Raw genomic sequence first — 27,786 nt, 5'->3', positions numbered from 1 at the left:
TTTACTTGATTAATTATTTATTAAACTCTTCGAATGTATACAGAATTTAAATATTTAATATAAATATAAAATAGCTACATTGAAATATTTTCCAATTCAAGTTTGTGTGAAAACTTATTCCACAGATTGAGAAAGTACTCTATATTGAAGGATAAAGAAATAGCCTACAATAATGTAAGCATTTAAAAAATATGCCTGCGTTCTATACAATTGCTTCACATTATCATCTTCATCTTCAGTAAATCTAGATGCTTTATACTCGCTGTAGCGCTTTGTTGACTGTTGTTAATAAAGGATAGGTTCCTTTTCCGCAGTTTCCATGGAAATCGTCAGATTCAAGTGACCATACCATCACTCCACCGAGATTCTTCTCCAAGGCCCATTTTGTCTGTGATACATAAGGAAACATACTTAAGATTTCGATAATCTTTATAACAAAACACTTTATTGAAGCTTAACAGTGTGTTGTTTCACTCTACTTTAACATAAATCGTACGAAACAGAAGACAAAGTATAAAGAAAATTACTAAAAATGTAATAACTGATGTCGTGCTTCAGCCTAATGGATGTGATCTACAAGAGCGACATACACTTAGTGAATATGAGAGTGATAAGTTACAAATTGAAGCACCGAGCTACATTTTCGAATCAGACGCCTGAAGCTATCACCGCTGGATGATGGCGGTATTATCGATATGCGCACAAGCGAAACGAAGAAGTAACAATTGCAAGATGGCGGAAGCTCATGCCTAATGCATATTTTGAAGACTTTATATTTATAAGGACATATTAAGGCACTTATTTTACATATTATGTCCTTTTTTCTGGCTTTAGTGCATAGCCTATACTATGTTAACTTGCATAATAGTGCCTTTTATTCCTGATCACTATATAACAGATTGCTCAGCCTTATAGGTTTGACGGCAACAACTTTGATCAAGTTTACTATACTGCCATCTAGCGACAGTAGGAGGAGTCACGTCATAACTCCCATTTGAATTGCATGGAGCAACTGCACTTCCATCTAGCGGTTGTTTGAAATCGACTGTGACGATCCTGGTGGTTGTTCTCTTCCACATGCTACCGTTTTTAACATTACGATGACCAATCTGTTATATATGTGATCAGGGCTTTTATGAACCTGATATTTCCACGTTATTTTTCTATTGTGGAAAAAAAAGATATAAGAGAAAGCTACCATTAATATGATTTCGTTGCATCCTACTTGACAACTAATCTTTAGACTTTCCATTAAACTGTCCCTTTTCCCAACCCCCAACTCTCGTTTGTCATAAGCCTGAGACCAAAATATTGAAAGAAAGGAAGATAGAAACAATGTTTGCAACTGCAATTTGGTATATATTTGTGTTGAATTGTGAAGTGTTGCTATAGCTCCTGTTAGAACTGCAAGAAGAGATTATAAATTGATTGAGGGAAAGGAATTTCTAAAGATGGATAATGGTGATATAGTTTATTGTAATTGTTGTAACAAAGACGTATTTGTGTATTTTGGGGCTCAAGGTAGCTTCGCTGTTAAGGCATAACGCTGCAAGTTCGGAAGGTCGTGGGTTCGATTCGCGATGAAGTCATGGTCTTGCGGAAATACAAATGACTTATAATTCAATCTCACATTGTCACTAATTTTTTTCGTTTAAGTACAGTATGTACCTGTCACTTTTTGTGACATAGATACTTTTCTATGTTCAAGAATATGCTGTCAGATAAACGCATGAGCTTAAGGATATATGTACGTGAACATCCACAAATATTGGCAGAAAATGCAGGGTGTAATTTTCTAAAATTGTATAAGGAAATGAACTCACAATTGGACAAAAATGACAAGGTACCGCAACAAAACTTATTAGAACTTAAATATCTGATAAAAGTATAAAAACGTTACTAATAATATTTTTTAGAATTCACTTTTTACTTTAAATTAAATTTTCCAAAATTGTAAAATTTTCATACATATTATTTCTTAATTCCACAACCATTAAAGATAGAATTCTGAAGTTTTGTACACTGATTTAGCATGCATTTATGCAAAAGTTAGACTACAATAATGCCCATTTATTTCAAAATAGAAAGATTAGGTCACAAAACATTATGTAAATGTTAATATATTTTATATAGGACAAATAAAAAATTAATTGTATTAAAATAAACAACTCTACATATCTGAGAGTAGTCCACTTTTCAGAAATAGGTGTTCATTACATACAGGAAAAATATTTAAAATGTCAGAGACCATAACAATATTATGATTACCAAATTATGTAACTGCAGTTTTTATTTTTTTCATACTTTGATAAAACTGGTTTGAAAAATATTATTAGTAATCTTTTTTACACTTTTATCAGATATTTAAGTTCTAATAAGTCTTCTTGGTGTACCTTGTAATTTTTGTCCATTGTAAGTTCATTTTCTTATAACATTTTAGAAATTAAGAGCCTGCGTTTTCTGATAATATTTGTGGTCGTTCACGTACATATACCCTTAAGTGAAGAAACTTTGTAGAAATTAGTTGTATTACATTGTTTCAAAAGGAAATAAAAAAGTAACATGACGTAAAACTCAATTTTTATAGTGCATATTTTTACTGTTTTTTTCGCTTCATTGTGCATGTTGTGTCATATGACAGTGCATGAGACAGCTTATTGACATAATACACATTTACGTCTTTCTAAAATGGGAATCGAATTCAAGATTGTTGATTCCAATCAGTTTTAAATATTGCACAAAAAGTAGTTCTTCGATTTAGTGACCCTTTCGAACAACACAGGCCATTCACAGTCTACACAATGGTGATGCAACGTTAACATGATAATATGGAATGGAATTTTAAGTGAAAATATTAAATTTTTAGAAAACTACACGACAGTATAACTGTTGATTAGAATCTCGTAGTATCTAAGCTTAACCGTTTCGTACGCCAAAAGTGGCTTGATTACACGACTTCTGGATGTGCCGGTACAGTAAATTAAATCTTGTGAACAGAAATCTTAGTATTAAATAATAATTTGTTGCTTTCCCTTTTCAGAAATTGATTTCAACGTAATAGCTATGAAAATAGATCAATATCCAGCATATACTCACCTTAATAGTTATCGTATTTGGATCGTCATAACTGAGCCACTGATAGGTTTTGTAAGCATATAAAACAGAGCTAGTTGCATTCCAAACGATGTTCCAGTCTGGATTAGAGCATATCTGAAAGAAATCATCACGAATGAATCAATTTTGTTATGGTAATGATGTACGTATAAACAATATGTCGCTATATCACTTCGCAGTAACTTTACATCTGCGGACACACCAATACAACACACTTAAAATCTCTAAGAGTTATTGTTAACTTCACGCTGAATACTATCTTGGCTTTACGAGTGCTACAGGTGAAATGAGACTTGGCGGTATAGCGAAACTTTGCTCATTCTGCATGACAACATCGACGTTTTATATAAACCACAAAGTATTTCAGTTTCTCACTTTATAAAATTTGAGCTTACCTATATGGTATTGAATATTGTGTTATCTGTCGAGTTTCAGGACAGTGTTAAAGAAGTAACTAAATCTCTTGCACTTATATTTCAGAAGGGAAAGATTCAATTAATGGTGTTCGTAGTGGCGGACATACGAATCAAATTGGTTGAATGTTACTTTTTCCCCTGCATTACAAGTAATACGAAAATATGGATAGGACTATACGAAAATATCACGCAGAATGTAGCACTTTATTCCTATTGAAATCTAAATAGCACAAGTAAACTAACGGCTCTAAACAGAAAGGTGGATTCTAAAGTCCTGGTGATAAAACAAGCTATGGGAACAATTTTTCTTTCTTATAATGTCACTTTTGCTCCGTTACTTTTCTGTTCTTGTCTTATCTTTGTGAATAAAGCATTGACAGTTGGTTTATCAAGAGATAATTGCGTCTGGTAAGTCTATGTGAAAAATAAAATCAGATACGTAGAGTGAAGTGGACATTTTGAAGTGTTAAGGCCGTTTTAAAATCAGACTGTATTTCTTCGTTGTTTATTAGGAATTCAGATTTCACCAGGATGAAGTTTTCGTTATAGATCATGGTCTTCAACGCTCTGCAAAATTTTCGGCTTTCACCGTTCAAATACAGAAATATCCAATGTGTCGAAACTACAGTCGTATAAACAAAATGTCGCTATATCACTTCGCAGTAACTTTATATCGGTGGACACACCAACACAACTAACGTAAAATCTCTAAGAGTTATTGTTAACTTCACGCTGAATACTTTCTTGACTTTACAAGCGCTACAGGTGAAATGAGACTTGGCGGTATAGCGAAGCTTTGCTCATTCTGCATGACAAAATCGACGTTTTATATAAACCACAAAGTATTTCAGTTTCTCATTGTCTAAAATTTGAGCTTACCTGTATGGTACTGAATTATGTTAGCAGCTGAGGGTAGAGTTTTCGAGTTTCAGGGCAGTGTTAAAGAGGTAACTAAATCTCTTGCACTTATATTTCGGAAGGGAAAGACTCAAATGGTTGAAACAGAGCTTCCGGGCTAAGATGCCGTGGTCTACTGGTGCTGACGTTACCAGACGTTTCGTCTACTTCTATGGCAGACATCTTCAGTTGCTACAGGTATCCCGAGCAGAAGACTTCGACCGAGGATACCTAACCACTGAAGATGTCTGCCGTAGAAGTAGACGAAACGTCTCGTAACGTCAGCACCAGTAGACCACGGCATCTTAGCCCGGAAGCTCTGTTTCAACTAGACACCGGCCGTGAAAGCCTGCATGCTAAGACTCAAATGGTTGTTCGTATTGGCGGACATATACGAAATCAAATGGGTTGAATGTTACTTTTTCCCCGTGCATTATAATAAATATGGATATACGAAAATATCATGCAGAATGTAGCATTTTATTCATACTGAAATCTAAATAGCAAAAGTCAATTAACGGCTCGAAAGGTTCTGGTGATAAAATAAGCTTTTGTCTCTTATAATACCACTTTTGCTCCGTTACTTTTCTGTTATCGTCTCATCTTTGATGAATAAAGCATTGACAGTTGGTTTATCAAGAGATAATTGCGTCTGGTAGCCTATTATTATGGATTGTCACCTGGAATGGAATGAACAAGTGAATCACACTTCCAAAAAAATATTTTCCATTATTCACTCATTAAAGCGACTGAAGAACTTTCTTCCTGATAAATTAAAATTAATCCTTGTACAAACACTCGTGATGCCACACTTTGACTACTGCGATATTATATTAAGTAACCTAAATGCAAATTTGAGCAACAGGCTACAACGTGTGCATAATGCGTGTGTCCGTTACATTTGCAATATTCGTAAGTATGATCATGTTTCCCCGTCTTTCCAAACTGTGTCTTGGCTAAGGCTAAGTGATCGACGAGCCCTGCATTCTCTTGTTCTCTTATTTCAAATTCTGTGCACCGCTACCCCAATCTATTTGGCTTCTTGTTTTCGAAACTTTCCGCATATCATCAGCTAAGTACAAGATCTCATCATAACAATTTACTCATTATACCCTACCACAAGACATCTTTATATTCTTCATCTTATACAGTTTCAGTTGCTAGAAATTGGAACTCGCTACCGAGGGATGTAAGGGGTTGTTGGACAAAAACTTCATTTAGGTCAAAATTACATAAATTCTTACTTAACAAATTAATTGCTGATTAATATTTATTACATATAATGAAACTAACATCTGCCCATTCTTATTATTATCATTAATTTCTCTAAATAGATTTACAAAACCTCTAATGGCAATTACATTAATATTCTCATTATAGAAATATATATATATATATATATATATATATATTTCTTCCTTTAATATAGTTCTAGTAAGCTTATATTAAATTAATTTTCATCATTTTACTAGCTATCTCAAATCTCAAATTAATTATAATTGATTGAATTAAATTAGCTCATAAATTAAGTTACTACTTTACCTTATAGGTTTATCTAAATTTAAATAAATATGTAGTCTACTAGTCGTTAAAACTTAACTGAAGAATATTGCTGGAGAACCTTTTAAGTGTAGTGTAAATATCGTAATTTAAATATGTATTGTATTGATTAAGGCTGGTTGAGTGGAAGAGAAGGCCTTATGGCCTTAACTCTGCCAGCGAAAATAAAACATTATTATTATTATTATTATTATTATTATTATTATAATTATTATTATTATTATTATTATTATTATTATTATTATTAAGTTTATGTGAAGAATAAAATCAGATAGAGTGAAGTGTACATTTTTCAGGGGTTAATACCCTTTTAAAATCAGACTGTATTTCTTCGTTGTTAGGAATTCAGATTTTACCAGGATGAAATTTTCATTATAGATCATGGTCTTCAACGCGGTGCAAAATTTTGGGCTTTCACTGTGTCAAATACAGAAATATCATATGTGTCGAAGCTATATGTCTTTTACATCATCAGGCAAGACAAGGAAAAAAGAACTTATCATCTTGATTTGTTATCAATAGCTGTTATCTAGGATTCAACAAATGTTTCGGAAGTATGTCATAGTAAAGCTTTGGCAACAGTTTTGAGAATAAGAGCATTAATGAGACTGTATATTATGAAATAACGTCATTATTATTATTATTATTATTATTATTATTATTATTATTATTATTATCATTATTATTATTATTATTATTATTATTCACTCACTCACTTACTTACTTAGGCCTACTTACTTACAAATGGCTTTTAAGGAACCCGAAGGTACATTGCCGCCATCACATCACTCCCTATCCTGAGCAAGATTAATCCAGTCTCTATCATCATATCCCACCTCCCTCAAATCAATATTAATATTATCCTCACAAAGGTCTTTTCCCCTCAGTTCTCCCAACTAACACTCTATATGCATTTCTAGATTCACCCATACATGCTACATGCCCTGCCCATCTCAAACGTCTGGATTTAATGTTCCTAATTATGTTAGGTGAAGAATACAATGCGTGCAGTTATGGGTTGTGTACCTTTCTCCATTCTCCTGTAACTTCATCCCTCTTAGCCCAAATAATTTCCTAAGCATCTTATTCTCGAACACCCTTAACTTCTGTTCGTCTCTCAATGTGAGAGTCCAAGTTTCACAACCATATAGAAAATTCTTTCTGTTTCTCTCTCTCACTTTTTTTTTTTTTTTTTTTTTTTAAAGCAGGCTGGGTGACAAAAAGCTTCTGAACCGAATAACAGGCATTTCTCATATTTATTGTGCGCTAAATTTCCTTTCGAGTGTCATTTATATTTGGTACAGTTGCTCCAAGGTACTTAAATTTTTCCACCTTTTCTAAGGATACATTTGCAATTTTTATATTTATTTTCCATTTCATACTATGTTCTGGCCACGAGACATAATCATTAAGGAGCGGATTTCTATGTACAGTAGAACCCCGATTATCCGACATCCTATTAACCGATTGACGTATTATCCGACTGTCTTTCGCTCACTCTCATTTTCTTTTTCTTTTTCCTTTTTTTTTTGTTTTTTTTTTCTTTGCTACAGAAACATATGAACTACTACTGTACGTTATATTAGTACGTATTTTTTTTTCTCTAGAGAGTGTTATTACAAGCCTTTCTCTTCCAGTTTGGTCTACTGTTCGAGTTGCCGTACTGTACAACTTCTACATAAAACGTATTCCATGAATGTCAAAAGAAAACTTTTGTGATAAGTATCGAAAAATGCATATAATCCAATGATTTGGGGAAAGAGAAACTGTGTCTCATCTCGCATCAGAATATGAGACTGATGTTACAACTGTGCACGATTTAATAAAAATTAAGGATAAAGTGTACAGAGTATGTAAATCTACAACATGAGACCTCTACTATTTCTATCTTTCCGCTAACAGCCATTACAAGGAGTTTTCTTGCCGCTTAAAGACAGGTCCTTGACAACCGAACTTAAATTAGTGAACTTCTGATCCACTATCTAGCATGTTAAACACAAGAGTACGGTGGAAATTACGAAACTTCAAGAATTATTCACTTCATTTACGAAAATATTTTATGGTACGGATTATCCGATTTTTTCGATTAATCGTTCAGTCCATCCCCTTCATTACCACGGATAATAGAGGTTCCACTGTAATTAAATATTATTTTTGCGTGTGTAAAACACAATTGACAAAGTTAAAAATTCCGAATATGAAGCTTCAAGTTTAAAACCCGAATTTTATTTCACATAAAAACACATATTTTCACAAAAAAAAATGTAAATACATATTTTCAGGAAATCTATTATAAACACATAAACCTTGGAGTTTTTTTTACTTAAATAATTTTTTAGAAGAACTTTTAAACTAAATCAAGGGTATGAACATTATTTAATTTAAACAAATCTCTCGCCTCTCGCTCATATCCATCAAGTAAGTCTTGTGATTCCCTGTTATCGGGCTTCGTCAATCGATATCCTTCAAGATATACTGAAAGATGATTGTTTAAAAAACAATTTGGCTTTCCTATTAGCATATCTAACCTTTTTGTGTGACACCATAAAAAACTCTAAACAACCAAAAACCTGTTTTCTGAAACAGGGAGGTGCGTGCCGTGAAAATTAAACTAGACTCGCTACCAGGTTCAGAAGCACAATTACTAAGGGACAAATTCCAGAATGGGTTTGGGAAAAACAGTGGATATAAAAAAATGTGTGAAGTTGCTCAAGTACTGGAGAGTGTGCCTGTAGGTGAAATTGACGGTGTTTGTGACATTCCTATCTTTAAATATGCACGTCTGACGTCCTGTGATGTGAAAAGTCGTTGTTCAGAGATAATCGGCATGCATTTGTGATGGAGAATTTGGAGATGACCTTTGGCCAACTACTAGCACTCAAGTGTGGTTGGTGAGTACCTAGTAACATTTTTTTTCCAAGCTAAGTAAGGTATTTTTGTCATATAAAAAAAAATATTTTTGTATTTTATTTTTCGCAAATATTTTCATACTTTTTAGCACATAAAAATAAATATATTTAAATTTTTAGCACATAAAAATCCTCTCCCTAATAATCATACAGGCTACTTTGTTATTTCGGGGTTCACTTTCAAACCTATCTCTTGACTTGCTTCAAGTAAAATTCCCTTGTTCTCCTTAAACATTCGTAGATTTTCTCCTAATACATTTACGTCATCCGCATAGACAAGCAGCTGACGTAACCTGTTCAATATCAAACTCTTCCTGTTTTCCTGGACTTTCCTAATGGCATATTCTATAGCAAAGTTAAAAAGTAAAGGTGATGGTGCATCTCCTTGCTTTAGCTTGCAGTGAATTGAAAAAGCGACAGAAACTGGCTTATAAGGATTCTGCTGTAAGTTTCTCTGGCAAAGGTTTTAATTAATAGAACTAGTTTCTTGGGGATACCAAATTCAATAAGAATAATATATAAAACTTCTCTCTTAACCAAGTCATATGCTTTTTTAAAATCTACAAATAACTGATGTACTCTGCCCTTATACGCCATTTTTTTCAATACCTGTCGAATACAATAAATCTGATCAATAGTCGATCTATTACGCCTAAAACCACATTGATGTTCCCCAATAATTTCATCTACAGAAGGAGTTAATATTCTTAAAAGAATATTGTACAAAATTTTGTATGACGTCAAGAAAAGTCACATTCCTCGAAAGTAGTCAGTCTTTTCACCCTATTTAAAGATAGGTACTGTATACAATTACAGACTCCTTGCATTGGTCAGATACAATTTCCTTTTCCCAAATAGCATGTATAAGCTTAAAAATATCACTACATAATGCGTTTCTACCCTCTTGTATTAATTCTACTGGAATTTGATTGATACCTGGAGACTTGTACTTTTCAGATTTATTATTATTATTATTATTATTATTATTATTATTATTATTATTATTTTATTTTTTTTATTTTTTTATTATTATATTGCCACCGGCGTAGCTCTGTCGGCTAAGGCTCTTGCGTGCCGATCCGGAGTTGCGTTCGGGCGCGGGTTGGGTTCCCGCTTGGGCTGATTACCTGGTTTGGTTTTTTCCGAGGTTTTCCCCAACCGTAAGGCAAATTTCAGGTAATCTATGGCGAATCCTCGGCCTCATCTCACCAAATACCATCTCGCTATCACCAATACCATCGACGCTAAATAACCTCGTAGTTGATACAGCGTCGTTAAACAACCAAGTAAAAATGTATTATTATTATTATTATTATTATTATTATTATTATTATTATTATTATTATTATTAACTTACTACTACTACAAGAAGTAATATGATACTTAAGTAAGCTCTATAAGCGAGAAAACGCATATGAAATTCCTTAAATTGTAAGTAGAAAAGTGTTTCGTTCTTCAAGTTAGGTGCTCTTACCTCATAATAGGCTAGAAAACCGGCTTCCTGAGTGTAGAGTCCGGCATCCCCAGGTCCGAGTATCGGAGACCCCAAGTCATGCTGGTCCTCATACCACAGTCGATACGTGCGACCATAAAGTGGAGTCCCGAGTAGCAGTTTGTTCGGTGGAGCACCTCCCTTCAGCCATGTGTTGATGCTGTTTTTCTGAAAACAAATACCTATTCATTTATATAATTTCTAATAGTCCTCTTCGATAACCTAGCCGCGAGTTTATTTTTGCACACACTCGTGTCCGATCTCCAGCTTTTTTTTTATGAAGGAAATGGTTTTTCCGTGGTTTTCTACAGTTATTTAGGCAAATGCCAAGTTGGAATTTTCATTGCCACAATCCATTTCCCTTCCTCTTCTCTGTAGAAAAAGAATTTAGATTTCATAATATATCACTCATCTACATCATCTCATTCCATAGGCATATTCAGGTCATGACACGTATCTTCGTCCGCTTGTAGAAGGGGCATCCTTTCCGAAACCGTCTCTGGGTTCCAAAGCTTTCACAATATCTCTTCCAGGAATCAATCCTTAAGAGCGCTTAGAAGGGCTGTCGGAATGGATTCTGTGCTGCTTGGCGGTATGAACTTATGGCGGGGGATGTAGGGGGCCCATTGGGTGAGCGGGTTAGGAGTCTCATGCGGCCGGTGGGCTGGTACACTTCATTCTCATCTATCCCATAATTCGGCCACTGTCGAGCCGACGTGCTGAAAGGTCGTCGCTAATCCGATCCTAGCCACTCAATACTACGTACTACTAGCCTACTACTTAATTAAAGGAAATAGTTATAGTGGACAAGATAAGAGAATGAAGTTTCTTCACCCTGTACTTCATCTATAAACTGTTCAAATTTCATTTACACTTCACTCTGTCCGTAACTTCATAACGTTTTACTTCACAGGCGACAGATTCACAGAGCCATGATTGAGTGAACATTTTTTGTACAGTATTGTTTTTTCATTCTATTATTATTATTTTTATTATTATTATTATTATTATTATTATTATTATTATTATTTGCAGCTAATACTAGTTGTAGCCTATATTATATAACGTTCGTCTCTTACTCAATTGAAAGTAGATTAATCAACACCAGACAGATGGCAGCACACGCACTCTTTGGCATGTGCAACATCTATCGGAGTTTTACTGAACTTCATGTTACGCTAAAGTGTTACATTTTCTTATCTATTTTATATCGAAGAAAGAAATGTTCCCCTTGAAATATGGATTGGATTGCTACGAATACATTTTTACGTGAAACAACTATGTTCGAGGTACGAAAGAGAAAAGTGAGAGGTTTATTTTGACGACACTCGTGGAACAGCAGAAACAGAAGTGTTAGTGGTTTTCCATGCGGTCCGTCCCTCCTCATTCTCTATTTAGTATACCTCAAATCTTTGCAGACAATAAAATACACTGCAGTGTTAATTAAAGTGCATATTGTGTTTTATTACTTTAATTCGGGTATAGATGTTTCACGCAAATTATACTTGTATGGATTTCCTTAAATCCCTGTCGATGCTTATCATCTTTCTAGCATGCGCAAAATTTTTACCATAATGACGTTACCTTCCCCTCTTCACTGTAGTCATCGTCACAGAAGATAGCTCAATAATTTGGAATGTTTCCTCACGTACAGTCACGTAATCTCTTCAACCAATCAGTGTCCTTCAGTTGTTGACTCTGAAGTTTGTATGTTTATTCAATAGTTCGAACACTGTTTGGAATCTCATAAAGTCATAAGTGACACTAGTAAGGCATCATTTATGAGGCAACTAAGCCAGGAGATAATGGTATAGATGTAGGCATTATCAGCCAGAACTTCAATAGAGAATAGGCTGTGAAGTAGCAACATACATATATTCTGTTTGACTATTTATTTATATACTACATTTAATTAGCTGTATTTGATATGTGCACAAATAATACAGTGTTACTATAAATGATCTTTCCGATTACAAACTTGAATAACTATTGTTAGGAGACACTTAGAAACATGATATTGGTATCAATGGAAAGAGAACACATTGTATAACCTTAATCAGCTTTTACTTGAAGTTTGTTTTGGTTTAAATATATTATTTATTATGCCGGTAATCTTAATAAAGTTATTTAACTTGTGATTTATATCCAATTCATTTTCGTATGAAATAATTTTACCTAATTATTTAAATTGATTCACTTGTTCAATGATTTGGTTGTTTGAAAATTTTACTTCTTACTGGTATTTGGCCTTCAAATGTCAATAAAGTATTACTCTCATAGAAAATTGTTTAACTATCACCAAATAATTATTGAATAATTGGTATGAGTATTGTGACATACTCAAATTATTTATGATTTGCAAGAAATGTAAAATAATTGATTTGAAGGTACTACACAATAACGTACTGTTTGAAACATAATAGTATCCTAAAAAGAAAATAGTAAGATCCTAAATGCCGCTTTAAATATCTATACAATCCTGAAATAAACTTCGATAAAACCGAATTTGAGATTTTAAGTTGTTAAGATTGTACAATTTGGGACATAGGCCTACTGATCAGTGTTTCCTTACCCAAGACGCATTTCACATGTCATCGTCATTACATAACAACTTCAAATACTGTAATTTGTTTCTATACGTCACCAACAGCAATCCGGATCTAGGAATTCTCGTCACCGGTGATGTCATTATACCTTCTTGTCACCGATTACATTTTAGTCACCGGCATTCTGGCCACTGATTACACTTTAGTCACTGGCGTTCTTGTCATCGATTACATTTAATATTTTATTAATGTTTCTATTGGACAAACTTAGGATTTAGAGAAAGATTAGTAGAATCACAGAACGATACCCTGATTATAAAGAAGATGGTGATGTTCTTACGTACCTCAGAGCCATCGGACACAATTTGGGTGGCAATTTTGAAATATAAATCATGTAACATTTTATGCAGTGTGGGTGACCAAAAAATCGAAGTGACCAAAATACCGGGTAATAAAGTTGCAGTGACTAGATGATACAATGACGGGAGTTACGGTGACGAGAATTCCGCTTCCCCAGCAGTCCTACAGCAAAAGTACTGAATTAGTTATTGTACTGACTTACTACATTGAGTTCCTTGTTGTAGCCAGTGTCTTGAGGCAGAGAATCCAATGGGGAGTTGAGACCCGTCACGGTATCAGATGAAGGTGTGTGATAGTCGAAAGTCATTACAGTAATATAGTCGGCATATCTGTAACAGTTTACATTATATTTAATGTTAAAATCTGAAATAATAAATTTCCCTATGCGTTTGTTGTTTGACTTCTTCCAACATGCTGTGTAGAGGTTTCGCTTTGAGCTATTCCATGTGAAATCGAGCAGCAAAGAAGCTCGGCATATTTTATACTCTGATTTTTTTTTCCCCCTATTCATAAAGGATACCGAGAAAAGTGTACCTGTACAATTTCACTATCGAAAGTCCAACAGTTTTAGCGCTATTCGGCAATAAATGTAGCGTATTAAGCCAGTTTCAGTGATCGACTCTGGAATCCTTTATTGAACCAAAGCTCATTTTAAAACTTACATTTGATAGTTTATAGTAAGATATGATAACTATTTATATTATTTACAGATAAACTGCTATACCTGTTTTACTTGCTTTCAGCGTATTTAACAATTTTTAATAGTTTTATGGTACTAGAGAATCAAGACGTATTTTATCCACGATCGAAAGATTTGACACGCGAGACGTTAGTCGAGCGTGTTAATTTCCGCGAGTGTATAAATATGTCTTGATTCTCTAGTACCATATAATATTTTGTTCAATACTTACTTATAAAGTTAGAGTCTTCTTAGTTTTGTAATTAAAATATAATAATTGTAAAATATTAGTAATTCATTCCTGGAATGTATTTAGAGGACGGCCGTCTAGATATTATGTATGTCACAAACATCGCAATACGTAATATGAGAGAATAGATGTAGGCTAAGCGTTTCTAGGCAATTGCTTTCATTGTTGGTGTAGTTTGTGTTATATCAGATTTGTTACCAACTAAACTATATCTACGTACGAAAAAGAGTATGACGTGTTCTGAGTCCACCGCTGTGGTCTCGTGGTAGCGTCTTCGCTCCTGAACTCAGCGGGCCGGAATTCGATTCCCCGCTTGGGGCGAGTTGCTTGGGTGAGATTTTCTCAGGGTTTTTCCCCTCACTCCTTTGGTTGAATATCAGGTAACTATATCAAGTGTATGGAACTCCACTCATTCTCGCCACTTCCTTTCCTCCCTCATCATCTTTTCCTTTCTTTCCGGTTGTCTTCCTTGGTTTTCAGATCGCGCCTGTGGCGGCCCTCCAAAGCTGCTGACACACTCGACCGGCCTCCGTGGATAATAGCTATGTCAAGCGTGGTATACTCTATTTTTTTTCGTGGAGTGCAGTTCGGTGGCTTCTTTGAACACCCACTTACAGATTTATGACTTCCTACACAAACACCTCTGATAATTCCATCCTGTCCCCTTGTCCCAACATTGTACAGTTGCCACAATCCTGGTGACCCTTGAAATGAGACTGACGGGATCCTTGGAATTAGGAAAAGATGCAGCAACTCTGCCTCCATGTGGATTTGACGGGAGCCTGTCAATCTTCTGAACAAGTGTTGCGATTGGTTACTGACAGGAGAAGACAAGATTTCCGTCACAGTAAAGAGGACATTTATTTATGACAACCAATTAGTAGGGGGCAGTAGAAGGTCTGTCAGCAAAGTCCTTTCTATGAAACTGCACTTCATGAAAAAAAAAAAAAAGAGTATAGCTGGTGACCCAGCAGCGCAACCCACTTCCCTCCCGACGGGAGAGGAGGCCTACACCTCGGACCGTTGAGACGGAAAAGGTGGCTTACACCTCAGACCATTTGAGGGGGAAATGTGGAGGGCTGTTTGGGTCGAATGGTATACGGACTTGGAGGGATGGCGGGACTGGTCGTTAAGATGTTAGCGGTTAGGTCGGTTCGGTGTGGGTGCGGTCGGTGGGCTTGCAACTCATCCCAGCGGGGCACAATAGACCTCAGGTCGCGGTGCACAGGGATGTTCCCCTCCCGGCTCTCACAGAGAGAGAGAGAGAGGGAGAGAAAAGACGTGTTCTGTGATTGGAGAAGATGCAATGATATCAGAGGTGTGAATGGAGATATTGTTTTTGGCATATTTTTCTGAAAAATCTCAGAAGGTAAGCGTTTCAAGCTTATGGTCTTATTATTCTATGCTGAAAGCGACATTATCGCTCAAAGAAAATGTGGACATATCGACGTTACAGCTTTTTTATAATTTTTTAGAGAGGATGTAAACAGATTCTTGGCTGGTGCTTCCAATGAGATATAACTTTTAATGAAAGTTCTGACAATAACTATAATAATTAATATTATAAGTAACATGTAGCGTTTGTACTTTATTCAAAGAGTCGTTGAAGTGATACTTCATTCATCCTTAATGTTAAAGTGTTACTTTTTTAAGTTGATATCAGTTATTAAAGTACAACTGTATAAGTAAATGTTGGATAAGAATAAAAAAAGTTATTGAAGAAAATTATTGTATATTAAGAGAGATTAGAAATTCTTTAGTTAATCACTTTAATTATTTGGGGTGTGATATTATATATGAAGAAGACGAGGACGCAAGAAATAAACTGGAAAAATTTCAACAGGCCTATATGTGTGGAACAATGAAACGCACCTTGTCAGGAAAAGCCAGAAGAGATACAATGTTGAAATTTTATAAAATCATAGCAGTGCCTGTATTGATGTATGGTTGGACGACCGAATAATAACAGGCATTTCTCAGATTTATTCTGTGTTTAATTTCCCCCCGAATGTCATTTGTATTTGTTACTGATGCTCCAAAATGTTTAAATTTTTTCACCTCTTCAAAGGATAAATGTTCAATTTTTATATTTACATTTCGTACTATTTTTCGGTCACGAGACATAATCATATATCTTGTCTTTTCGGAATTTACTTCCAAACGTATCTCTGTACAAGTTTCAAGTGAAATTCCCGTGTTTTCCCTGAGAGTTTTAGGATTTTCTCCTAAGCGTTGACAAGCAGGCTGATGTGACCCGTTCAATTCCAAACTCTCTCTGTTCTCCTGGATTTTCCTGATGGATATTCTAGAGAAAAGTTACAAAATAAAGGTGATAGTGCATCTCCTTGCTTTAGCCCGCAGTGAATTGGAAAAACATCCGACAGAAACTGACCTATACGGACTCTGCTGTACGTTTTACTGAGACATATTTTAATTAATCGAACTAGTTTCTTGGGAATACTAAAATTCAATATGGTCAGAATAATTTCTATAGTCTTGGATCCGATTTTAAACCCTTACATAATTATCGCAGTTTTTTTTATTACTTCTGAAACTGCACTCTTGTGAATCGCGCTTCCACTCTCCAGTAATAGGCAAGTAATATCATAACTCTTACAAGTTAAAGACTCTAAGTACACAGGGTCTTATGAGTTTTTGAAGTTCCATTCATGATGTCGTACATTTTTCTCAAACACGAGTAACCGCCAATATAATTTGTGAATAAAATGTTGTTATGGATATGTTGTTGCTACCAGCGGCGATGTCTAATCCTATAGATGATTTTTAATCATAATGAATGCAATTAAACGCAGTATCAGTTCATAGCTATGTAATTTGGCACTTAATGCTTGTATTGTAGATTGTTAATTCCTCTCTTGATTCTTCAATACACTATATGTCAGCAATCTTGCATTTTTGTGTACTCTAAGTCACTAACTTTTTAATTACCATTTTATTGATAAACATTCTGTATTGTATATCAGTTCAGATACTGATTCACACTTGACCTACTTGTTTATCATATAACTGACTCGGCACTTGACATAAGGAATCTCTCAGGGCTCAAAGTGACACATAGGCCTACATCTAAACCGCTAAGTCTATCGTCTATAAGTTTAGTAGTTAAAATTGGACAGAGATGAAGTCTTATAGATAGAACTGGTGATATACTGTACTGCCAAAACTTCTGTGGCTTTGACCTAGAAAATCGAGCTCTAGTGCAGTACTTACCACCTACCAGCTGGAGCGTGGGAGTGCCAAACTACTTGGAAATGGAGTGCAATTCTCATGATTGCATCAGTTACTGTGTTGCCACGTCTGACGAAATCATCATTAAGGATAATGAAAACTGTGTTATGTTGACCATTAATCAAGAGTAGGTGACAACACCTGGAGACACCAGAGAGAAATTCGACAAGCCTATAATGATGAGTTGGTACTTAGTGGCTGGATGAAAGGTCGCCCAGATGATGTCAGTCGGTCTATGGTAGCGGTTCGCATATTTTCAGCGTCATCAGAAGTTTTGGTGCATCAATAGGAAGGGATATTGGGGCTCCAAGCTTTAGGGCTGAATAGGCGCTCGTTTCGGAATGGAACTTAGCTCTGTTAGGATAAGTATGATGGTTTATCCGTGAGGATAGGATTCACGAATACCACCCAAACCACTTGTTGGACTGGAACAATCATCGCATATAGTGCGCACAACAGACCAATTCGAGCCTAAATACACGGATCAATTTCGAGTAGGCTCTCGAGAAGACATAATTGTATAATAACGACAAGAACAGTAGGATCCCCTCTGACTGAATGCCAAGTGACATGAAAGCCAAGCAACTAATTCTCGAGATATTCAAAACGGCTGGGTATTTTCCGGACAGAGGCCGTATATTTGTTTCCATAGAGAACTGAAACACCGAATTTGAAAGTCATATTGAGGTTGAAATTTCAGATAAGTTGGAGTTTATATAGTAATAATTATTTTATACTTTCCGTCCACAACTTATCAGTTTTCTGTTATTTCATATTACAAGGTTAAAATTGCACTAATATTTTCGATTTTTTTAATCATTTTCAGGTGGAGAGACATAAATTATCAAATTGAGCATAGGTGAAATACAAGAAGAAACATATGTGCGTATTATAAACTAAGTTAAAAACACGTATAAAACCAATGTAAAATTATATAAAAACTATTAGTTTATAAACTTTACAGGTGTTTTATCATATCTTAAAATGACTTTTAACCACATCTTGTATAATTTTACAAACTGATTTGCATATGCAATGTGTGCAAAGGAACTTTATTGAAGAGATCCCTGAGCAAATATGTATTCCATACACGTGATTGATTATCTCTAGATGGCTCTGAAATTGATTGTTGTTGTTTAGTCGTATCTACTTATTGGCTAATTTGCCTATTACTCTTGATTTTAACCCCTTCAGTCCTGAATTTATATTAATATATATATATATATATATATATATATATATATATATAAAACTGGTCACATAATCATTCTGGGGATCCAAAATTACCAAATCAAGTCTTCACAGAAAATAAAAATTTGGGGACAATTTTGACTCCTGGGGCCCCAAAATTTTAAATTTTATTTTTAACTCGGGTATAAAAATGTTTCAAAAATAATATTCTCCATTTCTATCACATTGAATTTTTCAAAATATTTAAAAGTATCGAACACATTCCAAAAAAGAAACTATGTACACTATAATGTACATCAGGCCTGAAGGGGTTAAAAGTTCAACATTGTCGTAAAATCAGCCGTATTTCTAAAAGTCGAAGTGCGAATGCATCAATTTGCACATACCTAGTTTGGTTTTATATTGCATCAGAAAACTTATCAAGGTTTTTGCAAATAACTGAATCCAAGCGTGTAAAGCGTGTAAACGGTACATAGAATTCTCTTCTCCAGCTATACCAGGTTGGTTTTTCTTAAACTTCTACTAATATAAGAAGACTTAGTTTATTACGAGAAACGTGTGGCCTACTTATTTCCCCTTCCCTCTGTCCGCCTGGGTAGCGTAGTCGGTATAGCACTGGTCTTGTGTGTTCGAGATTGCGGATTCGATCCCGTCCTAGGTCGATGGCATTTAAGTGTGCGTAAATGCGACAGACTTATATCTAGTTGGTTATTATTTAACGACGCTGTATCAACAACTAGGTTATTTAGCGTCGATGAGATTGGTGGCAGCGAGATGGTATTTGGCGAGATGAGGCCGAGGATTCGCCATTGATTACCTGGAATTCACCTTCCGGTTGGGGAACACCTCGGAAAAAAACCAACCAGGTAATCAGCCCAAGCGGGGATCGAACCCGCGCCCGAGCGCAACTTCAGACCGGCAGGCAAGCTCCTTAACTGACAACAGACTCCTATCAGTAGATTTACTGGCATGTAAAAGAACTCCTGCGGGACAAAATTCCGGCACACTGGTGACGCTGATATTATAACCTCGGCAGTTGCGAGCGACGTTAAATAAACCATATTTATATTCATATTTAGACTATACTTACTTCCCCACGTTAGGAATATCGTAGCCGTTTGCGATGGTCTTAGGATCTGCAGAAACGGCTATCGTGATGAGATGGCCCCTAGCATGGAGCTTTTCGGATAGTACCTTAAGAAGCAATGTGAAGTGATCCTGAAATCGAAACAGATTTATCGTTTTACCTTTTAATAAATATGGGACGGGTTTCATACTTTGTCAAGCTAAAGAAATAATTTGATAAAATGGTTATTGATACGGACCTTGTCTTCAGGTACGCCTCCACGCCTTGCTGGATATTCCCAGTCCAGATCCAGACCGTTGAAACCTTGCTTCTCCACAAAAGAAACAACACTATCGGCGAACTTCTCTCGCCCTTCTTGGGTGGCTGCCATCTGGAAATAATTTTGCTTAATTTACCACAGGAAAATCCAGTTGTAAGACTATTTCACTCATGCAATCAGTGACTAATCTTGTATTTTTTTTAATTTTCAACTAATCACGGTCATTTATCACTGTAATTATTGTCGAAATAATCTTGTCGCATCTGATTCACTCTTTTCTGCATGTTGTGGCGCCTGATTCGCAATTATTGTTCCTGGTTAGTACGAGGAATATAGAAGGCAATGACAGCTCATTCTTACTGAAACCACAGTCTAGTACATACAGCCACGAAGCTCAATACGTAGGAAATATGCATCCATAGATAGTTGCTAACCACTAGGATCGCTACTATCGCCTCATTACAGACAATGCGAAATAGTACCTACACAGTCTATTGTTCCTAGTACCCTCATAAACTCAAGCTGTGACTGTATATACTAGACTGTGCTGAAACCCTTAACGAGCAACACAGTGACCTCATTATAAACAAACTACGAAATAATTAATCAAGATCCTTAATCATCTTAGTTTTAAAGACTACCAAATCCATAATTTATTATTGCACCTTCAATTAGAATACATATGTTTGTATTAAGATCCATATTATAAAGTGTCAAACTTTTATCAAGAAACGACATAGGTTAAATAGCAACTTTCATTGTGTTCATTCAGTTCAATATAATTGAATACTTCATACTATCCCGCTGTTCACTTATTCACCTGTAATTGAGATCCTTAACACTAGATGGCAAGTAGTGCTGAATTGTGAATGAAAATCAGTACTTCATCTGTACTTCAGGTTCTTAACACTAGATAACAAGTAGTACAAACATATAGAAGACCGTTCCAACTTACGAAGTTCCGTATGCAAGTAAATTAAGTTGGGTGGAAAAATGTTTTAATTTTTATTTTATTAATACTGTTTACTGAATACTCTGTTCACGAAAAAGTTTTAGCAAATATCACTCGTGGATTCATATTTTCAAATAATTTCCGTCGCATTTCGCTTCGCGCTTGTGACGAGATGGAACCCACTTGTGGTATTACTTTCGTCACCTGAATGCAAGAACTAGTTAACTCGAAATTTGCTTTTTTAGTTATCTCTGTCATAGCATAGCATACATCGCACAGAATGTAATGCAAGAACTAGGTAACTGATCGAACGATGCCAGTGACATCTATTTTCCAATGTAAAGAAGTAGTAAAAGAAAACGAGACATGCAATAAATAGGCAAATAGGCAATATCTCAAAATAGGAAAAATTCAGTTACCTAGTTCTTGCATTGAGGTGATGTTATGCAGGGGCGTATTTTGCGGGCTACCGGGGCTACCGGCGGTAGCCCAAGGAAATTACAAAAGAAAAAGTTTATAATATAACATAATGTAATAATTTTGTATTATTAGTTTTACCATAGTCATTAAAATTAAAGTAATTGTTAGATATATTTTGTGTAATAATAGGGTCAGCGGTAGCCCAAACCCTTTAACCAGTATACACCACTGATGTTATGATAATCTAATAAATCTTTTACCTCTGAATATTTGGTTGATCCTTCGTTCCATCCGCCAATAGCTAACAGGGATTTGATACCATTGTTTCTAGCAAGGGTCGTAAATTTTTTCATTAAACCTGAAATAAGGAAAAACAAGAACTAAGACAAATTTGTGTGTGTGTTTTTGTAGGCTTATGTCCTTTTTTTTCACCATTTCTTTAAAAAGAGGAAATATTCTATATAGTATATTCCAGATATTTTGGGGAAATAGAAAACAGGTGTTTGACCTTCAATTGAAGGTCAACCTCAATGTCATTTCTTTTCGCAACACGGGTAGCCCGATCACGAGTAATCGAGGGTCGGAGAGAAAGTGAGCTTTAAGTCGCTCTGCAGTAGTGAAATAAGCGATACATATAATGTAGTGGTAACACTGGCTTGTGTTAACATTAGTATTAATATTCCGTACGAATACACATTTACGAATGACCGCAAATCATAATTATGTCTGCAACAGCGGTGACCAAAGCGGGTGTAGTGATTACATCGTGTAAATTACAGACATTCAAACGGGTATGAGGAGTTTCCTGTACGTTGTTGTATGTTCCATTCACGTACTGAAGGCAAGCAGTGGCGGTATCATGTCGCTCTACAAGCAGTAAGAGGTGGTTTCGTAAAGAATGAGAAGAATAACTTTTTTGTTGTTCTATCGGACAAAATATAATATGTTTACTTTGATCAACGGTTTAATTAGGAATATATAGAAACATGAATTGCCACGCTGAATAATGTATTATTATTATATTATTATTATTATTATTATTATTATTATTATTATTATTATTATTATTATTGACCAATAAGTAAGTGTTTCTATAATTCTTCTGTACGTGCATGAATATTGATATTTTTAGATCTTCTCCCTAGAAAGATACAATTATTAGGCTTTGTCTCAATTTTAATCATCTTAATCTTTAGATGAGGGTAACTATTTATTAGTTATTCCTTTAATAATAATATTGTAGAAAAACCGATTCAATATTATGTGCCAACGAACTGTTAAATACCAGAAATTGACATGTCTTAATTCATAGCCAGAAAGAGAAAGATGAGATAAATAAATGTAAGGAAGTCTGCTACCTAATGGGGTTTGAAATGTCTCGTGCTCTAAAGCCTTTTAATAGAACAGAATTTCTCAAAAGAGTAATGATTAAAATAGCTTAAATAACTTGGCCATAAGAAGTTTTTAATTTTGAAAAAAAATACGAATTTCTCGACCAAGTATCGAGAGAAGAATTTAGAAAATACCTGATTATATTCAAGAGGAAGTTTAAAAAAAGAAGCAAGAAAAATCGTATTTTATTCACTGGCTCTTGATGACAGCAGCGATATTACTGATACAGCGAAGCTTGAGATTGTTATCCGTGGTAGTGATCAAGATGTTAGTACAGGAACCACCACTGGTTGTAGTTTTCATGCCAAGTACCTTTCCTCCGTCTCCTTACTTCATAGGCTGTCTGTCGCAAGTAATCACTGCAGCTCGAGTTTTGGTCACCGCTGGTCTACAATGTAATAAAAGCCAGTATAACATTCTCTTTTGAGAAAGCTTATACCATTAACTGTTTACAACGCTTTAACTATCCCTATTTGGGAAGAAATCAGTGAATTAGAACGTGAAATAATTCATTGTAATATTCAATACCGGAGGTACACTCACTATTTAAAAGCATGATATTGTATTTAATAAAAATTCTCAAAACCCTTTTAAAAGTTCTGAGCATGGCCCAGCTATTCACCTTATCCTTTAAGTAGCCTTTAATGACAAATACCAACATTCTACACAGTGAAAATGAACGAGAAGATACTTAGAGCTCACTCTATAATGTATGTATGTATGTATGTATGTATGTATGTATGTATGTATGTATGTATGTATGTATGTATGTATGTATGTATGTATGTATGTATGTATGTATGTATGTATGTATGTATGTATGTATGTATGTATGTATGTATGTATGTATGTATGTATGTATGTATGTATGTATGTATGTATGTATGTATGTATGTATGTAATTGAACGGATTACATGAGCTTCTTGTCTATGCGGATGACGTGAATATGTTAGGAGAAAATCCACAAACTGTTAGGGGAAACACGAGAATTTTACTTGAAGCAAGTAAAGAGATAGGTTTGAAAGTAAATCCCGAAAAGACAAAGTATATGATTATGTCTCGTGACCAGAATATTGTACGAAATTGAAATATAAAAATTGGAAATTTATCCTTTGAAGAGGTGGAAAAATTGAAATATCTTGGAGCAACAGTAACAAATATAAGTGAAACTCGGGACGAAATTAAACGCACAATAAATATGGAAAATGCGTGTTATTATTCGGTTCAGAAGCTTTTATCATCCAGTCTGTTCTCAAAAAAGCTGAAAGTTAGAATTTATGAAACAGTTATATTACCGGTTTTTCTGTATGGTTGTGAAACTTGGACAAAGGTTAAGGGTGTTTGAGAATAAGATTCTTAGGAAAATATTTCGGGCTAAGAGGGTTGAAGTTACAGGAGAATAAAAAAAGTTACATAACGCACTGCATGCATTTTATTCTTCACCGGACATAATTAGGAACATGATATCCAGACGTTTGAGATGAGCAGGGCATGTAGCACGTATGGGCGAATTCAGAAATGCATATAGAGTGTTAGTTGGGAGGCCGGAGTGAATAAGACCTTTGTGGAGGCCGAGACGTAGATGGGAGGATAATATAAAATTGGGTTTCAGGGAGGTGGGTGGGATATGATGATAGAGACTGGATGAATCTTGCTGAGGATAGGGACCGATGGCGGGCTTATGTGAGGGCAGCAATGAACCTGCGGGTTCCTTAAAAGCCATAAGTAAATATGTATGTATGTATGTATGTATGTATGTATGTATGTATGTATGTATGTATGTATGTGTTTCTTTGAGCCAACACTTTACTTCCTCTCAGATACAGTTTTACACTTGGGAAACCGAATGTAGAACGGCTTCATTTCACAGAGATTACGTGATATGTCGAGTAGGTTCACGTTATAGATTGGTATAATTGCTATGTAACCGTACGTTCACATATATGCACTTGGCTTATCATTCCATAACTTTGTACAAATATTGTTCAAACAGAGAATGAATGAAAGTGTTATCGTGGTCTTACCTTTTCCCCAGTTCTCCTCCAAGTCATTGTATTGGTCGAGAGACACGATGACACCGTCTCTGAGGCCGGTGAAGGCATACACGATATGTGAGCAGAGACGCGTGTCTATGTTGTCAACGTTGAAGGTTCCCACGCCCCAGCGATATGAGGCCCAGGACCCATAGTAGCAGAACACGGCACGATCGTCGCCTAATAACAGAAGGGAACGTAATAATAATAATAATAATAATAATAATAATAATAATATAGTATTAACAATAACGATGTCTTACTTATTTACCACATCTCATTTTTATGTTGAGGACATGTTTTCTAAAAGATTCAATAATTTGGGATATTTTTCTTCTGGACCTCTCGCACATTATGTTATTAGTTCGTAGATTAGTGTATGAGCTAATATTAAAATGTAATTTGTCTGACAACATGAAATTCATTGCTTTGATTAAACACAAGACCTAACCTAAAAAGTGTATTTTGTTTGATCACGTGAAATGATTAGTATGAATTCCAAAAACGAATGCCACTTTGAATTGTATGCTTTAGAGCAGTGGTCGTCAGCACTCGCTGAAATCTGCGAAGGGTAAGCGGCGCCGTCCCGTGTGCCCCGTCGTGCCGCAGGAAGAAGTAGAGAGCATACCCGCTAGCAGCTACGAGTGCACCATGGTGCACTGTGTTTTCCGCGGGTAAGAGACGCTAGCCCCAGAGTGCTCTGTGCTGACGACCCTTGCTTTAGAATATTTACTCCATTATTGTAATAAAAGTCTAAACACGAAAGAAATTAATTAAAATGTGAAATGGTATATTTCTATCGATTACCCAAGGGTATGTATCACACGAAACATGTTATATTTATTTAAACTTAGCCTACCTGACTAATCTTGAAATTGTAACTACAACACAAGCTCAGTAGACCTACCGAAATTTGAAACGAAGTCGACAAAAGAAAATTCAAGCTGCAAACTAGAAAATCGCCATAATCCACTAGCTTATGTAGTAATGGGGGGGGATGGTTAGGTTTTACCCTTACGGTATTAAGTAAGCTGACCCGGACTATAATTGATGGGTTTAGAGCCATAGTGGGCCAAGCGCCATATATTAAAAACGGAGAAAACAAGGATTAAAATTAAGTGAAAACCATAATTCAATTAAACATATAGCAAGTACTGTTCTCCAACCAGGAGATCAACCGTGAAAGGAATGTGCTTACTATTGCCTCCTCTATTGGAACGAAGTAGATAAATAATATTACCGTTATAACGCCAGTTTAAAAACCATGCGCTCTCCTGCATATGTCATTTCCTGTATGAAGAGATTAAAAGACCAGTAGATTAACTGTGATCTAATTTTGTAACTAGGGTAGTATCAATATGTCTGTATCAGTGTTATGGTTTGTGCTGTGTGAGCTAGCCAATAGAGATATGAGTACCCACGTGTGTGACCTTATGACATCTTATGACATCAACATTCATTCATAGCATTATCCCCCTTCGTCTCATCCGGCGGAGACTTTCTCGTGGTTGGAGCACAATAGTATAAATTATACACATTAAAACTAAAGGATATGTCAATCTTCATTAAACTATGATATTCACTTAACTTTAACCCTTGCTTTCTCCGTTTTTAGTAAATGGCGCTTGGCGCTCTGAACCCTTCAATTGTTCGTGATATAACAGTGTCACTGTCTTTGAAATTTAATATTTAAATCAATTATGTCAGTATAATATAGCCCTAATGAATATTATGATGTAAACAATGTAATTAAATATTCTTTTGTTATTATTGCTTTTATAGTAGCTTATGCACTCTAGAGTCACAATTTCCTACTCCTAAAATTTAAATCATTATTTTGCTTAAGTGCATGTCTGTTTGAGAGGAGAAGTTATTGTTCTATATTATCAAATATCTCCAAGCAATCATTTATACTATAGGATAAATTAACCACTGCAGCAATAGAAAGTACGTGTAGAGATGCTTGTGAACGGTGTATAGGAATAAATCAAATTACAAATAAGGAAATTTTCTCACCTGTTAAAAACACTGGCGTCAGTACTCGCACGGATTACAATTGTAATCAAATCTAAAAACATATACGTTAGTACACAAAAAAGAGTCACAATTACTTCCAGACACTCCAGACGTAAGACTAAACTGTAACAGGAAGGTACTGAAAATTTCACATTATCAGCATTGAAAGTGGAGATGTGATGACGTAATAAAGAGCAGTGGATTACAAATGTATGCCGCGCGACTACTGGAGGGTTAATATTATTCCAAGAAAGTTTAATGATTTTTTGATTGGGCAATTTTCATTTTATGTCCTTTCACGAGATATACGAATACAAACAATAAATCAGTGTTGTGACAATGATTAATGCAAATTTTATAAGTGAATTCCTAATGTTCTCATTAGGCCTATACGAACTAAATATTTACCTTTTTCTTGAAGTCGGCGATGATCCTTGAAATCTCTAATGAAGCCTTTGCAAGTCTGAAGTATCAAAGCGATAGTAACAAGTACCCCTACGTAGATATTCGATGTTAGCTTCATCGTACAACTTTGTATAAAACCAGCGTCTGATAAATCGTCAATAGAAGCCAGAGTCTTAAATACTCTGGGATGGTGAAATTCAGGTTACGTATCTATGGGTGTATCTCAGTAGTGAAATACTCCGATAGCAGATCTCTACAGGGTACTTAGAAACAGTTTGTTTTACAACACATATGTTATCATATCACACAGATTTCAGAGTAAATATTGGTGACCTCAGACCGAATCGCAAGAAAGTGATAATGTAACGAAAAATACAATAAATCAGGTGACTATGCACACATCTTGTACACTCATGATACTTGTGCGGTCTTTTTTATCTTTTAAACAGCACCGACATTTTACGAGTTAGGGTGTGGAATATATTCAAACCTTACACAGATTTATTTATTTATTTATTTATTTATTTATTTATTTATTTATTTATTTATTTATTTGTC

At 35.2% G+C, this 27,786-nt stretch overlaps 1 protein-coding gene across 1 annotated transcript; it reads right to left on the bottom strand.

The window, feature by feature from the left end:
* Nucleotides 1-27,390, bottom strand: LOC138703421 (acidic mammalian chitinase-like). Its single transcript, XM_069831267.1, has 9 exons — nucleotides 27,232-27,390; nucleotides 24,799-24,987; nucleotides 21,642-21,739; nucleotides 19,989-20,120; nucleotides 19,754-19,881; nucleotides 13,497-13,623; nucleotides 10,371-10,556; nucleotides 3,097-3,210; nucleotides 1-388 (listed from the first exon to the last, which is right to left on the bottom strand). Exons 1-9 carry the CDS (start codon nucleotides 27,344-27,346, stop codon nucleotides 254-256), a joined length of 1,224 nt encoding a protein of 407 aa, XP_069687368.1. The 5' UTR covers nucleotides 27,347-27,390; the 3' UTR covers nucleotides 1-253.
* Between the last annotated feature and the right edge of the window lie 396 nt (nucleotides 27,391-27,786).

Source organism: Periplaneta americana, chromosome 7 (assembly GCF_040183065.1).
Source record: "Periplaneta americana isolate PAMFEO1 chromosome 7, P.americana_PAMFEO1_priV1, whole genome shotgun sequence".
Taxonomy (NCBI): Eukaryota; Metazoa; Arthropoda; class Insecta; order Blattodea; family Blattidae; genus Periplaneta; species Periplaneta americana.
The sequence above is the reverse complement of the archived record's forward strand: the minus strand, read 5'-3'. Positions and strand labels throughout refer to the sequence as shown.